The sequence below is a fragment of the Petaurus breviceps genome, unplaced genomic scaffold, assembly GCF_028583685.1.
Source record: "Petaurus breviceps papuanus isolate PSGF00001 unplaced genomic scaffold, PetGlider_PUasm1.0 138, whole genome shotgun sequence".
Taxonomy (NCBI): Eukaryota; Metazoa; Chordata; class Mammalia; order Diprotodontia; family Petauridae; genus Petaurus; species Petaurus breviceps.
The window spans coordinates 30,083,864-30,099,560 of NW_027185694.1; the positions used below are offsets into that span (position 1 = coordinate 30,083,864).

Genomic DNA, 15,697 nt, shown 5'->3' on the forward strand with positions numbered 1-15,697 from the left:
CCTGCTTTATTGCTCCTTTGCTGTGTTTTCTCTGCATTCATAGACCATAGCATGTTACCATCCATATGTTCATATCTTTATAATTCTTCCTTACCTTAGTTGTGCCCTATCTCTCTAGTTTGCCCCAATAAACTTTAAGCTCATAACAATAAGGGGCCATACCTTTTACTCTTGTGTCCTTATATGTAATACTTAGTTCTAGCCTTGATCATCCTGATAGGCACTTACCGGGTAAATGAATAAAGAAATGTTCATTCTTATCTTGTGGGCACACGTGTTGTGTCAGATCCACTTGAACTTGAACTGAACCAATAGTTTATGTCCAAGTGAATTGGAGCGATTTTATTAGTTAAAAGATGACTTTTAGTTGGTTTCAAATGCCTCTATAATGCTAACATTTCTTTGAAAGAATAAGATCTCTAATCAGCCCTTTGGTGTTTTTTTTCAGGGCTGCTGAAAGTGGTAATTTTGAAGCTGCTGTGAAGCTAGGGATTGCCTACCTCTACAATGAAGGCTGTAAGTGTTCAACTGAGCAGGGCCAAGGTCTCTAACAAGTTTATGGGAAACTGCTACAGATCAGAGGCATTTAGACCCCTTTAGTCTTTGTGAAATGTTGTCAATAGATATGACCCATTTTGATCTTCTTAAAATGTTTCCAGTTTTTTTAGACCAACTTTCTAAAAAACTTAATGTTATAAATATGCCCAGGAATATAGGTGTTTCCAGAATTTTTTACTGAAATACTGTTAAAAATTTTGACCATCTGATGTATGAGATCTTTCCATATTTTTATATCAAGCCAGGTCAGAACCACATACCTTATTAAGCACTAAATAAATTTTTTTCCTGTCCATCATTCTAGTGTCTATTTCTGATGAGGGTCGTGCAGAAGTGAATGGATTAAAGGCATCACGTTTCTTCAGTCTAACGGAACGCCTGAATGTTAATGCTGCTCCATTTATCTGGCTATTTATTCGCCCTCCATGGTCTGTGTCTGGAAGCTGCTGTAAAGCTGTAGTCTTTGAAAGCCTCAAAGCAGAATGTCAGTTTCAAAAAGTAAGTTATAAGGATCCATACTTTTGTAATAAAATTCCTTTCATTTGAAACTTACTTTAAGCTTTTAAAATGTCTAAAATAACAATTTGCATGTAGTGAATATTGGATAAATGTTTATTTTTAGTGCTTCAGAGTAAATACAGTTTTAGCTGACAAAGTCAGGACCCTAAGCAATGTGAAAAAAAGCTTGTTAAGTCTAATCAGTAAATGTTTGTCTACCTGATGTGTATCCAGCACTATGATGGTTACAGAAAAGTAAAGGGCAAACTCCCTGACATGCGGAATTTATAAGCTGGGAAGACAAAATACAAGTGTATAAAAAAGTATAAGTCAATATACATATATAAAAAATGCATAAGTCATTCAAAATAACTGTATAAGATGACTCAAGTGTATGATTAGTCAATCAATGAAACATAGAAAATAATTGCCTAAAGATCTTTGGAGGGAAAAGATGTCATCTTTGGCTTGTCAGAGAAGGAAGTTGTAGAGGAGAGATTTGAACTGTGTCTTGAAGAGGTGGCAGGATTTGTATGTATCAACAGAACAGGGATGGTGTGAGCAAAAGAACAGAAATAGAAAGCAAAACCTGTGTCCTTTGGGATACTGAGGAGACTCACTTGGTTGAGGGGAAAGGGCTCTTGTAAGGGAAGAGCAAAAGTTAAGGTTTCTTGCACACATGTAATGGGTGTTTGTTGGATTGAATTTAAAAAGCAGGTTGAGGTTAAATTGGATTGTTTCATGAATTCATAAGTTGGTATGTGATCATGTAGCTAGAAGAAGCTATTGAAAGTTTTGGGGCAAATAAATGATGAAATCAGAGCGGTGTCTAAAAGATTAATTGGACATCTATGTGCAACATACATTGGAGGGAAAAGTGTTGTAATAGTCTTATAATTGTAATAGTGTTCAGGTATGAATGAAATGATAAGAACCTAGACCTGGATGCTGGCAGTAACAAGGAATCTTCGAGACAGTTCTTTGTACCATTGTTGACACTTAATGTTTATTGAATCAAAAGGAAAGAAGCCTTATAAAGGAAGAATGGTTACAATTAAGAGACTCATTGGGTTTGGGAGGCCAGGGAGAATGAGAAGTCAAAGATAACACTGGGCTTTTAAATGGAGAGTGGTGGTGCCATTAACAATAATAGAAGTCAGGAAGGAGAGGGCAGCTGAATTTTTTGGAGAGGGCCATGCTGAGTTAGAAGTTACAGCAGTATGTTAAATGTAACTATAGAGCTGGCAGTTGGATCAGTGCATCTGGGTTTGGAAAGATTGGAACTGGACATTCCTGCCAAGAGGTGACAGTGGAAGGTAATGAAACTGAGGAGACATGAAAAGAGAGCACAGAGAAGGGCTCGAGCCTGCCCTGGGGATGAAGGGAGAAAGAGCCCGGAATAGAGGTCGGAAAGGAGTAATTAGATGAGTAGAGAGAACCTGCTGCAGATGGTTTCAGAAGCTGAGGCAGGAGATGGCATCAGAGAGATGTGAGATGTCTACTCTGGAGGTGTCAAGTATGTGGCTTACAATCCTCCCAAGTCACCACAACCAGATTAAAATGGACTTGGGAAATTTTTGTAAAAATACAGTAAAATATAGGTAACATTTCATTTTAAAATTAAGTCATTATGTGCCCTGCAATGGGGCATTATGTACATATTAGTGGCCCCCATTTCTATGTGAGTTTGATACCACTAGTTTGCTCTTATCAGCTAGGTGAAAGAGAATGAGGTTTGAAAACAGGACAGTGGATTTGGTGTTTGGGGTCCAGTGGTGACCCTGGAGAACGAAGAATGCTGTGGAATGGATATAGAAGCCTGCTCACAAGGGGTTGAACCAGAGACCAGGTGGAAAGGAAATGTACATTGCAATTGTAACATACTCCCTTGAGAAACTCAACTGTAAAACAGCTAGAGAGAGTGCATTAATTAGAAAACAGGCAGTAGAATAAACTGGAGTTCTTTTTCTTCTTCCTTTAAATATAGGAGAGAATGGCCCTCATGCAACTGCAGTATTTACACTTTGGAGGGGTCTGCTGAGCATTACTTGCCTCCTACCCTGTCTAGCTCAGTTACTTTCTTCAGCTGGGGGTTTTGAGGAAAAATTTTCAAGCCTTGAGCAGTGATCTTTTGAAGTAATTGCCTTTCCTTTTCTTTTAAGGTTCATAAAGGATCTATACTATATTGTTTGGGTAAAGTTTTAAGCCTTTTTGAGGTAAGTTAACCAGTTATGTATAGATTTGAAATTCTAAAAATATGTTCCAAGTATAATTTCCTCTGGGTGATCTACATAGTCTAGGATAAATATAAGGTGACAGTCCAGCAGCAACTCTTATTATACAGAGGTCACATTTTTGATGACCTCACCTCTCTAGAAGAGCAGGTCACCTGGAAGCAGGAAAATAAAAGGTGTCCAAACCACTCCAGGCTTCAGTTCTTCAAGCTTGGCTAACTGGTCTTCAGTCCACAGAAGAGGAAAGGAATGAGTGCAGATACCAGGGACAAGCACCCTGAGAACAACAAGAGGGGATTGTGTCCAAGCTGATAGGAAGGGAGAAGACAAAAGTCATAAACCTGAAACAAGACTGTAGAGAAAAGAGCAGTCTGCAGGCACTTTAGTGGAGAGATAAACAGCCTCATATTCCTTCCCTAAAATATTCAGTTGGGGTTACCAGTTACATGCCAGTCAGCTGTCACCGCATAGTATAATTCTCCAGGGTACTGATAATTCGGCTCTACTTGAGGGAAAGGCTCCCAACTCAGAGCTGGCAAAGGAATGGAAATCTTTCTGCATAAGCCATGACTTGCTCATTCCCTCATTATGTGGCTTTTTAAAGATAGCAGGGATGGAGATTCCATATGGTTCTTAATCATAATACTAGTCAAGTTCTGCTCTAATTTTAATCTACTAACAAGTTGTATTGTCATTCTACCTGTGACCATGGACCTTTTCAAAACATAGGTAGCACAGCGAGTAAGAGCACCGGCTCCAGTGTTGGGATGACCTGAGATCAAATCCAGGCTCCGACACTTAGCACCCACCCAGAAACACCTGGCCGTGTAACCTTGAGCAAGTTACTTAACCCCAATTGCTTAGGGGCAGCCAGGTGGCTCAGCGAGTAGGAGCACTGGCTCCATTGTCAGGATGACCTGGGATCAAATCCGGGCTCAGATATTTAGCACCACACCCGGAAATAACTGGCCATGTAACCTTGAGCAAGTTACTTAACCTTTTAAAAAAAAAAACAACATACCTGTCTTTTGTCCACATAGAAAGTGGTTTTTGTATCACTTGGAAGCCTTTTCAAATACTAGTTTGTACTGATATTTGCTGACACTGGGAGTTATGTCTTTTATTGTGCTTAACTTTTTTAAAGCTAAACTTATGAAAAAAAAAAGAATGGTGACATTTCTATAATTTTTGTTTGTTTTGCTTTTGGGAGGGGCATTTGGGGTTAAGTGACTTGCCCAAAGTCACACGGCTAGTTAAGTGTCTGAGGTCAGATTTGAACTCAGGTCTTCCTGACTCCAGGGCCAGTGCTCTATTCACTACGCCACCTAGCTGCCCCATTTCTATAATTTTTTAAGATCTATAAAGTACTATATATACATTATCTCATTTGTCAACAGGCTTGGGTTTTAAAATATTAACATTTCTAGAAAGAAGGCATTGTGGTTTAAGAGCTGGAATGCTGACCCTTTAGGTTAGATATCTGATTACTTGTTAGGATAATGTACATGTAATGTGCATATCGATGTAAATATAAGTGGCAATAAAAGTTAATAAATGGCTGGTTTTCAGTGAAAGAGCATTTATGCTTTTTCTTATTCTTAGGATGAAGAGAAAAGAAAAGAAGCACTTGAAATGTTTGAGGCATCATCTAATCAGGGATGTTTAAATAGTTCTTACCTCCTTTGGGAAAGTAGTCAGAGGACTGCTGTAAGTAACCTTGGATCTTATATCCTTGTGCCCCTACAAATGCAATTGCTCCCTACCCTCCTTTATGTATGTTTTTTACTTTTGTGTATGTTTTTCCCAATACCATGTAAGATCCTTGAGGACAGGGATTGTTTAGTTTTTGTCTTTGTGTCAACAGAACCTAGTGTTCTGCCTGACTTATAGTAAGCATTTAATAAATGATTATTGATTAAAAATGAAAACCAATGTGTTCTTACACAAACGGGACTTTTTGATATGGCAAGAGTCATATCAATAGGGCAAAAAAACCTCCCCTTTCTCCTAGCCTAAACCCTTCTAAAACTTATTATCTCTGTTACAGAATAGAGGACTCTGAATGGTTTTATACTGGCAGCACTTTCCAGAAGTTGGGGGGTTTTAGGTAGTGATAGGGGTAATGATGGGCCATGTCATGGCACTCTTTTTTTTCTGACTTTTTAAAAAATTTTTTTGTTTAATTTTAGTTTATAACATTCATTTCCACAAACCTTTGTGTTTAGAATTTTCTCCCTCTTCCTCTCCTCCCCCCTTGCCACCATGGCAGCATGCAATCAAATATAGGTTCTACAAATACCTTTACATTAAACGTTAGTCAAGTTGTAAAGAAGGATTATAACCAATGGAGTGAACAGTGAGAAAGAAGGGACAAAACAAAACACAGAGAGAGAGCAAGTAGCTTGCTTCAATCTGCACTCAGACTCTAGCTCTTTCTCTGAATGTGGATATCCCTTTCCATAATGAGTCTTTTTTTTTTCAAATGCTTTATTAACTTCTGATTTACATCATTCATTTCCGCCAGATTTTGAGTTACAAATTTTTCCCCGTTTTTCCCCTACCCACCGCCCCAAAATAGCAGTCCCACAGGATATCCCCTCCTCCAGTCTGCTCTCTCCCATACCCCTTTCAACTTTTCCAGTGGATTTCTATGCCCCAGTGCCTGTATATCTTATTTCCCAATTACATGTAAAATAGTACTAATAATAGTATCTATATATATATATAGATAGATATATGTAAGTATTTTATTTTAAAACTTTGAATTCCAGATTCATTCCCTTCCTTCCTTGTCACCCACTGTTACTGGGAAGATAAGCAGTTCAGTATAGGTTGTACATGGGTGGCTAATGCACAATAACATAGTAGATAATATTGTAAAAGACTGACTATATTTCCCTCCCTCCTATCCCACCTCCCACTTCTTCTATTCTTTACTTTGATCCTGTCCCTTTTCAAAAGTGGGTGCTTCCAACTTCCCTCCCCCCCAGCCTGCCCTCCCTTCCATCATCTCCCCTCTCATCCCCTTCCCCCCCTACTCTCCTGGAGAGTGAGATACCCTATTTAGTGTGTATTTCATTCCCTCCTCAAGCCAAATTCAATGGGAATAAGATTGACCCATTCCCTTTTGCCTTCCAATTCTTCCCCTCCATTGTAACCATTTTCCCTTGCCTCTTCTATATGAGATAGTTTACCCCATTCTGTCTCTCCCCATCTCCTCTCATTATATTCCTCTCTCACCTCTTAATTTCACCTTTTAAGTATCATCCCTTCCTGTTGAATTGGTCCTGTGCCCTCTATCTATGTATACCTGTAAACATGTATATACACATTCACATATGTATTCATATGCCCATATACCCTCATATATATATATATATATATATATATATATATATATATATTCGCTTCAACTACTGAGAAAAGTTTCTTAAGTTGCAATTATTGTTTTTCCATGTAGGAATGTTAATAGTTCAACTTTGATAAGTTCCTTATGATTTCTTTTCCCTGTTTACCTTCTCTTGCTTCTTGTATCTGAATGTCAAATTTTCTATTCAACTCTGGTTTTTTTCAGCAAGAATGCTTGCAATTCCTCTATTCCACTGAATGACCATATTTTCCCCTGAAATATGATACTCAGCTGTGATGGGTAGGTGATTCTTGGTTTTAATCCCAGCTCTTTTGACCTCTGGAATATCATATTCCAAGCCCTTCGATCCCTCAGTGTAGAAGCTGTCAGATCCTGGGTTATCCTGATTGTGTTTCCATAATATTCAAATTGTTTCTTCCTGGCTCCTTATAATATTCCCTCCTTAATCTGGGAATTCCAGAACCTGGCTATAACATTCCTAGGAGTTTTCTTTTTGGGCTCTTTTTTAGGAGGTGATCAGTAGATTCTTTCAACCTCTATTTTTCCCTCTGGTTCTAAAACATTAGGGCAGTTTTCTTTGAGAACTTCCTGGAGGATGATTTCTAGGTTCTTACTTTGATCATGGCTTTCAGGCAGTCCAATAATTTTTAAATGATCTCTCCTGGATCTATTTTCCAGGTCAGTGGTTTTTCCCATGAGATATTTCACATTGTCTTCTATTCTTTCATTTGTTTGGATCTGTTTAACAGCATCTTGATTTCTCATAAAGTCATTAGCTTCCATTTGCTCCAATCTAATTCTGAAGCAATGATTCTCCTAATTGAGCTTTTGAGATTCTTTTTCCATCTGGCAAATTTGGCTTTTTTTTTTTAATGCTTTATTAACTTCTGATTTACATCATCTGTTTCCACCAGATTTTGAGTTACAAATTTTCTCTCCGTTTCTCCCCCACCCACCGCCCCAAAATAGCAGTCCCACAGGATATCCCCTCCTCCAATCTGCTCTCTCCCACATTTTCCCCCATACCCCTTTCCACTTTTCCAGTGGATCTCTTTGCCTCAGTGCCTGCACATCCCATTTCCCAATTACATGTAAGATGGTATTAATAATAGTATATATGTATATATACATACACACACAAACACACACATATACATGTATATGTGTGTGTATACATATATATATATATATATATACATACATACATACATATTTGAATATTTGATTTCAAAACTTTCAATTCCAGATTCATTCCCCTCCTTCCCCGTCACCCATCCCTACTGGGAAGATAATGTAGTTCAGTATAGGTTGCACATGTGTGGCTAATGCAAAACAATAACATAGTAGATACATTGTAAAAGACTGACTATCCTTCCCTCCCTCCCATCCCACTTCCCACCCGCTCTACTCTCCACTTTGATCCCGTCTATGTTCAAAAGTGAGTGCTTCCAACCTCCCTCCTCCCCCCAGCCTACCCTCCCTTCTATCGTTCCCCCCTCTCATTCCCTCCCCCCCATTCTCCTGGAGGGTGAGATACCCTATTTAGTGTGTATTTCACTCCCTCCTCAAGCCAAATTCAATGGGAATAAGATTGACCCATTCCCTTTTGCCTTCCTATTCTTCCCCTCCATTGTAATCATTTTCCCTTGCCTCTTCTGTATGAGATAGTTTACCCCAATCTGTCTCTCCCCATCTCCTCTCATTATATTCTTTTCACCTCTTAATTTCACCTTTTAAGTATCATCCCTTCCTGTTGAATTGGTCCTGTGCCCTCTATATATACTTGTAAACATATATACACACATTCACATATGTATTCATATGCCCATATACCCTCATATATAGACAAATATATATTTCTAATCCGTTCAACTACTGAGAAAAGTTTCATAAGTTACAAGTATTGTTTTTCCATGTAGGAATGTTAATAGTTCAACTTTGATAAGTTCCTTATGATTTCTTTTCCCTGTTTACCTTCTCATGCTTCTCTTGCTTCTTGTATCTGAATGTCAAATTTTCTATTCAACTCTGGTTTTTTCAGCAAGAATGCTTGAAAGTCCTCTATTCCACTGAATGACCATATTTTCCTCTGAAACATGATACTCAGTTTTGCTGGGTAGGTGACTCTTGGTTTCAATCCCAGCTCCTTTGCCCTCCGGAATATCATATTCCACGCCCTTCGATCCCTCAGTGTAGAAGCTGCCAGATCCTGGGTTATCCTGATTGTGTTTCCACAATATTCAAATTGTTTCTTCCTGGCTGCTTGTAATATTCTCTCCTTAAACTGGGAATTCTGGAACCTGGCTATAATATTCCTAGGAGTTTTCTTTTTGGGATCTTTTTCAGGAAGTGATCAGTGGATTCTTTCAACCTCTATTTTGCCCTCTGGTTCTAAAACATCAGGGTAGTTTTCTTTGAGAACTTCCTGGAGGATGATTTTTAGGTTCTTACTTTGGTCATGGCTTTTAGGCAGTCCAATAATTTTTGATCTCTCCTAGATCTATTTTCCAGGTCAGTGGTTTTTCCCATGAGGTATTTCACATTGCCTTCTATTCTTTCATTTGTTTGGATCTGTTTAACGGCATCTTGATTTCTCATAAAGTCATTAGCTTCCATTTGTTCCAATCTAATTCTGAAGGAATGATTCTCCTCATTGAGTTTTTGAGATTCTTTTTCCATCTGGTAAATTCAGCTTTTTAAGGCATTCTTCTCCTCATTGCCTTTTTGGGCCTCCTTTGCCATTTGAGTCAGTCTGTTTTTTAAGGTATTATTTTCCTCAGTCAGGCTGTTGACTCTCATTTCATAATTTTCTTGCATTGTTCTCATTTCTCTTCCCAATTTTTCCTCCACTTCTCTTATTTGGTTTTCAGAATCTTTCTTAAGGTCCTCTATGGCCTGTAGCCAGCTTGTATTTTCCTTTGAAGCTTTTGGTGCAGGAGTTCTGACTTCACTGTTCTCCTCCTGTTCCATAATTTGCTCCTTTTTGTTCCCAAAATAGGAGTGTATTGTTGGAATCTTCTGTCTGCTTTGTTTCCTTTGCCTGGTCATGTCGCCCCTCAGTCACTTGACTCCTGGGCTTTTTGCCACCAGAGTAGGACTCTGCTACCAGACAGGGGAGCTTTCGTCCCAAACACTGGGGTTTTCTCAGCTACCGGAGGTATTAGATGGGTGCCCTCTCTGAGGTCTCCACACGCTCTGGCAAGCTGGACACACACCCCAGAACCTCCACCCTAGATTGCAATCCAGATCCAAGCAGGTTAAAGCAAGAGTGATTACCCCTCAGACTGGTGCTTGGTCCCCCTACACTCTGCAGGCCAAGAGCTGAAGCTGCCACGTGGCACTGGCTGGCTGTGCCAGCGTCTCAGCAGCTTTTCGCCCTGGGGGTAAAAGCTACGCACTCCCACTTAACTGGTCCCAAAGTCCAGACTGTACTGAGCTCTCGCTTTGTCCTTTGTGTCTATGTGTTGATAAATCTGGAAACGGCCACAGCTGCTGCTGATCTGGAGTCCCTGTGGTCAGTGGCTGGTCAGGCCTGCCCTGGGGCTAAAGCCTTGGCGAGGTGCTGGGCTCGGCTCTGGGCTCCCAGAGCGCTGCGTTGGATTCCTGCAGGGCTGTCCTCAGCGGGAGGTTAGCTTCTCTGTGTCATTTTGTGGGTTCTGCAGCTCCAAAGTTTGTTTAGAGTCCCCTTTTTACATGGATTGGGGAGGGTGGAAGCCGGAGCTGCGGGAAGGTCGTGCTTCTACTCCTGCAAATTTGGCTTTTTAAGGCATTCTTCTCCTCATTGCCTTTTTGAGCCTCTTTTGCCATTTGAGTCAGTCTGTTCTTTAAGGTATTATTTTCCTTAGTCAGGCTGTTGACTCTCATTTCATAATTTTCTTGCATTGTTCTCATTTCTCTTCCCAATTTTTCCTCCTCTTCTCTTATATGCTTCTTAAGGTCCTCTATGGCCTGTAACCAGCTTGTATTTTCCTTTGACGTTTTGGTGCAGGAGTTCTGACTTCACTGTCTTCCTCCTATTCCATGCTTTGCTCCTTTTTGTCCCCGAAATAGGAGTCTAATGTTGGAATCTTCTGTCTACATTGTTTCCTTTGCCTGGTCGTGTGGCCTCTCAGTCACTTGACCCCTGGGCTTTTTGCCACAATAGGACTCTGCCACCAAACAGGGGAGCTTTTGTCCCAAATGCTGGGTTTTCTCAGCTACCGGAGTTATTAGATGGGTGCCCTCTCTGAGGTCCCCACACGCTCTGGCAAGCTGGACACACACCCCAGGACCTCCACCCTAGACTGTAATCCAGATCCAAGCAGGTTAAAGCAAGAGCAATTACGCCTCAGACTGGTGCTTTGTCCCCCTACACTCTGCAGGCCAGGAGCTGAAGCTGCCACGTGGCACTGGCTGGCTGTGCTGGTGTCTCAGCGGCTTCTCGCCCTGCGGGCAATAGTCATGCACTCCCACTTACTGGGTCCCAAAATCCAGACTGCACTGACCTCTCACTTTGTCCTTTGCATCTGTGTGCTGATAATTCTGGAAATGGCCACTGCTGCTGCTGATCTGGAGTCCCTCCGGATGGTGGCTTTTCAGGCCCACCCTGGGGCTAAAGCCTCAGTGTGGGGCTAGGCTCAGATCCCAGAGCGCTGCGCTGGCCGATTCCTGCCAGCCTGCCGGGCTTTCCTCAGAGGGAGGTTAGCTTCTCTGTGTCATTTTGTGGGTTCTGCAGCTCCAAAGTTTGTTTAGAGTCCCCTTTTTACATGGATTGGGGAAGGTGGAAGCAGGAGCAGTGGGGAGGTCGTGCTTCTACCCCATCATGAGTCTTTTGGAGTTGTCTTCTAACCTTGCATTGCTAAGGGGAGACCAGTCTATCAAAGTTAGCCATCCACACATATAGTGTGTCTGTAATTGTGTACAAAGTTCTGGTTCTGCTCTTCTCACTCAGCATCAGTTTATTATATAAGTCTCTCCAGGTTATATGAAGTCTGTCTGCTCTTCATTTCTTATAGCACAATAGTATTCCATTACATTCATATATCACAACTTGTTTAGCCATTCCCCAGTTGGTGAGCATCCCCTTGATTTCCAGTTCTTTGCCCCCACAAAAAGAGCTGCTATAAATATTTTTGTACATACGTGTCCTTTTCCCACTTCTGTGATCTCTTTGGGATACAGCCCTAGAAGTGGTATTGCCTGGGTCAAAGGGTATACACTTTTTTATAGCCCTTTGGGCATAGTTCCAGATTGCTTTCCAGAATGGTGGGATCAGTTCACAACTCCACCAACAATGCATTAGTGTTCCAGTTTTTCCACATCCTCTCCTGTTTTGTCATCTTAGCCAATCTGGCCGGTGAGATGTAAGTCATGGCACTCTTAAGGGGATGTAGAAAAGGAATGGAATAGTCACACCTGAGTTCCACAAAATAAAAAAAAGAACCTAAATTCATTGTGATGTTCTTCCATTGACAGATGTCAGACCCTGGAAGATACCTCCAGAGCCTCCGGAAACTCAGGGACTATGCAACCAAGGGCTGTTGGGAAGCACAGGTAAAATCTTCTGAAGCCAAAACATTACTATTTGTTTACTCTAATTTCCAGTTTATATTTCTTAAGTGTGTTTTATTTTAATAATTTTATCTCTCATCTCACAAATGAGTTATCTAGAGTAGATATTTTCCACATTTTACAGATAAAGAAAGAGGCTCAGAAAGATGAAAAATGAAAAATCAGTGACCCTTCTTGGGTTAAAAACCAGACCATCTTAACTCACAGAAACACAGCATCAAATATCTGGGAGAAACTTGAATGGCTATCTCATGCAGCTGATAACTAAGCCTGGATTCCCTCTATAATATCCCCAACAAGTAGTATGTAGTCTGAACTTAAAAACCCCAAAGGAGGGGGATTTTACCACCTCCCAAGGCAGCCCATTTTACTCTAAATAGTTTTAATTCTTTGGAATTTTTTTTTCTTAAGTCAAGCCTACATTTTTTCTTTGCTACTTCTGCCGAAGGCTCCTAGTTATAGCCTCTGGGGCCAAGGAGAGCAAGTCTGAGCTCTCTTGTTCACGACTCCTCGTGTAGTTTCCTTTCTTTCTTTACATTACCCAAAGATGGAGAGGCAAGAGGAGAACATTCTTTTCCTCTTTGCCAGTCCAAATCCTAAACTTCTCAAGGCCCAATTAAGTCCTATCATCTTTAATTCTTTCCTAATACCTCCTAATAATAATCTCCACACCACCTGAGGCCGGACATAGACTCAGGTCTTTGTGACTGCAGGCCCAACTCTCTATCTACTGAGTTACCAGCTAAGTGTGTGCGTTGTCCAGGGGCACACCTGAGAGGAGAACCCAGGTCCTCTGACTACAAACTGAGGTCTCTTCCCACCATACAACACTTCAAGAAAGCCTAAGGAGGGACCTTAGAAGTCATCTGGTCTAACTCCAGAATTTGACAGATGGGAAAGCTAAGTACCAGAGAGACAGTGACTTGGCCTGTCTTGCACAAAGTGTCTGAGCTAGACAGTGAGCCCAGGCCCCTGGCTCCAAATCCAGTTTTTTGTTACTATGAATTACCTACAAGTCTGTATTTCAGGCTTATTTTTGGTTTTGTGTTTTTTTTCTCAAGATATCTTTAGCCAAAGCTTGTGGAAATGGAAACCAGCTTGGATTAGAAGCAAAATCTTCTCATGAAGTGGTGTTGCAGCTCTTTCAGGCTTCTCACCCTGTCAGCAAAAAGAGCATTTTCACTGTGCAGAAGGGAATGAATGACACAATGAGGTAAGCACTCAGGTAGGAATAGCCAGAGCATATTCTGTAAGGTCACAGGAAACAGAATTGCTTTCTTTGGATTCTTTACTGTGCATTATTTGTTTATCCAGCATTATTAGGGATAAATAATTACACATAAATCAATTTTTCAACTTAACTGAAATGCCTTAAAAGTGTTTTTTAATTATTTAAAATTTTTTTAGCTATTTTTATGTTTCATACTTCCTGCTCACTTAAATTAAGTATGCTTTAACTTTTTAGAAGTGCATTATTAGGTTATTATTATGGCCAACAGTTATTAGACCACTATAATTATGTTATGCCTTCAGGGTCTTTTTTAGGTACACTATGTAAAGCTGTTTGTTTTTTTGCTACATGCCTCCAACTGTCCTGCTTTTTTTAGTGACTTCTCTGATGTTTCCCTCAAGACTAGGCTATTTGATTGTCTATTATTATCCCTTTTTGCCCCATCTATGTGCCTGTTTCTCAAAGCTCCTCCACTCTCACCCAACTATAGCCATTGACTAGGAGACCAAACTAAGCTTGGTTACCCTGATTAAGAATATGTAGTCCTTCTTAGTGACAAACCAAAAAGTTCTTTCAGGTGCATGAGTTTTAAGTTCATTCATTTTGTGACCATCATTTTGACTGCCCAGAGACTTTTATTACTTAATTTCTAGTTCTGGGCTATAATCTAGTTCACTAATTTCCCTTAATTAGTGACCTCCAGATAAATGGGGTATTATTGCTCTCTATGTGTTCCCTTAATATTTCTCTAAAGAACCTCTTTCTCACCTTAACTTTCTAATTTCTACACAACCATCTTGAAATAGTTTCAAACTCAATAGCTAACTCTAGTGAAGGTTTTGTCAATGTGTAAAAGTAGAAAATGATCCATTAGCCCTTAGACACACTTGGCTGAGCAGTTTTCTTGTGGGTGTAATGGAGGATAAAACAACAGGTCTGACAGTCCTCAAGGAGCAGTAGGCTCACTCCATGACAGATTCAAGTTTGTGATCTCTTTGGAATCAATCATTTCACCCAAATTAATCATTTAGCATTTTCATGCATTATGAAAGCAATCACCTAGACCATAGCTTGTTCATTTGTACAAATTGATTCAGCTGTAGTCAAGGTTGGTTTTAGAGTACGTTTGTTTTATAAAGTTCCCTCTTATAGGGGGAAAAATTTGTATTGGAGATTTGTTAGTTTTATTAAATATAACTTTTTTTTTTTAATGCTCTTACTAATGCAGACAGTGGATGTGGGTGCTGTTTTCATAGGTACATTTTGATCGACTGGCTAGTGGAAGTTGCCACCATGAAGGATTTTACAAGCCTTTGCCTTCATATGACAGTGGAATGTGTGGATCGTTACCTGAAGCTAAGAGTGGTGCCTCGAGCCAAGCTGCAGCTTCTGGGGATTGCTTGCATGGTCATCTGTACCCGGTGAGATACCTACCTGTTCACAAATCCTGCAGTGTTGACTAAATGTTCATAGGAGAGGATGCTAATGATTTGGATGTTTTGTTTAGTGACTTCAAATTTTCTAAATCTGTATGGACCCTATGGTGTGCTCTGTGACATGAGAAATCTCCAGAAACTCAAACCTAGGCTATATAAACATTAGATGTAGGATCTCAGCAGGCATTTTCACTTTTTAATTTTGAAACTGTGTTTATACTTTGTTCCAACATGTAACCCAGCTGTAGCTTCTTTGTTCCTCTGGGTTTTATGGAGTAGGTACTTTAGATTCAGGAGAGCTGCCAGTTTTCTATGCCCTCATTTATTTTCTAAGGTCTAAAATATATCTGTCAAAACCTGACTTCTCAAATTTGTCCTTTTTTTTTTTTTTTTAAGAATCTTAGAATATTTTTTATTCTTTTTAGAATCTTGAAAGCAAACCCAACTAAACTTAATACAAGCTAAGCATCCCAATTTAGGAAACCAATCTATACAATATCCCTGACAAATACCCCTACTTATTCCTTGGGATGGGAACTCACTGTTTCATAAGATGACTTGTTCTATTGTTAACATCTCTCATTTGGGGCAAATTCTTCTTTACATTCAAATGGAATCTTGTCTTCCTATGATTTTCACCAATAGCATTTAGTTTGGTTTTCTAGAAAAACACATACATACTCTCCCTTCAAGTATCTGAAAAACCAACATGTAAAGTGACAGTTATCATGTCCCTAAGTTTGCTTCAGGCTAATGTAGCGCTAGTGCAATATTTACAGCACCCATGATCACATTCAAGAACTTGTCTATAAATATCGCA

At 40.0% G+C, this 15,697-nt stretch overlaps 1 protein-coding gene across 3 annotated transcripts in view; it reads left to right on the plus strand.

Moving 5' to 3' along the window:
- The window catches only part of CCNF (cyclin F), a 39,151-nt gene that overhangs the window by 9,753 nt on the left and 13,701 nt on the right, over positions 1–15,697 (plus strand). For all 3 annotated transcript variants that reach the window (XM_069063279.1, XM_069063289.1, XM_069063298.1), the window contains exons 4-10: positions 449–516; positions 863–1,056; positions 3,219–3,272; positions 4,893–4,997; positions 12,115–12,192; positions 13,272–13,423; positions 14,698–14,862. In XM_069063279.1, coding sequence (XP_068919380.1) covers positions 449–516; positions 863–1,056; positions 3,219–3,272; positions 4,893–4,997; positions 12,115–12,192; positions 13,272–13,423; positions 14,698–14,862 — 816 coding nt within the window. The remainder of the gene's footprint in view (positions 1–448; positions 517–862; positions 1,057–3,218; positions 3,273–4,892; positions 4,998–12,114; positions 12,193–13,271; positions 13,424–14,697; positions 14,863–15,697) is intronic.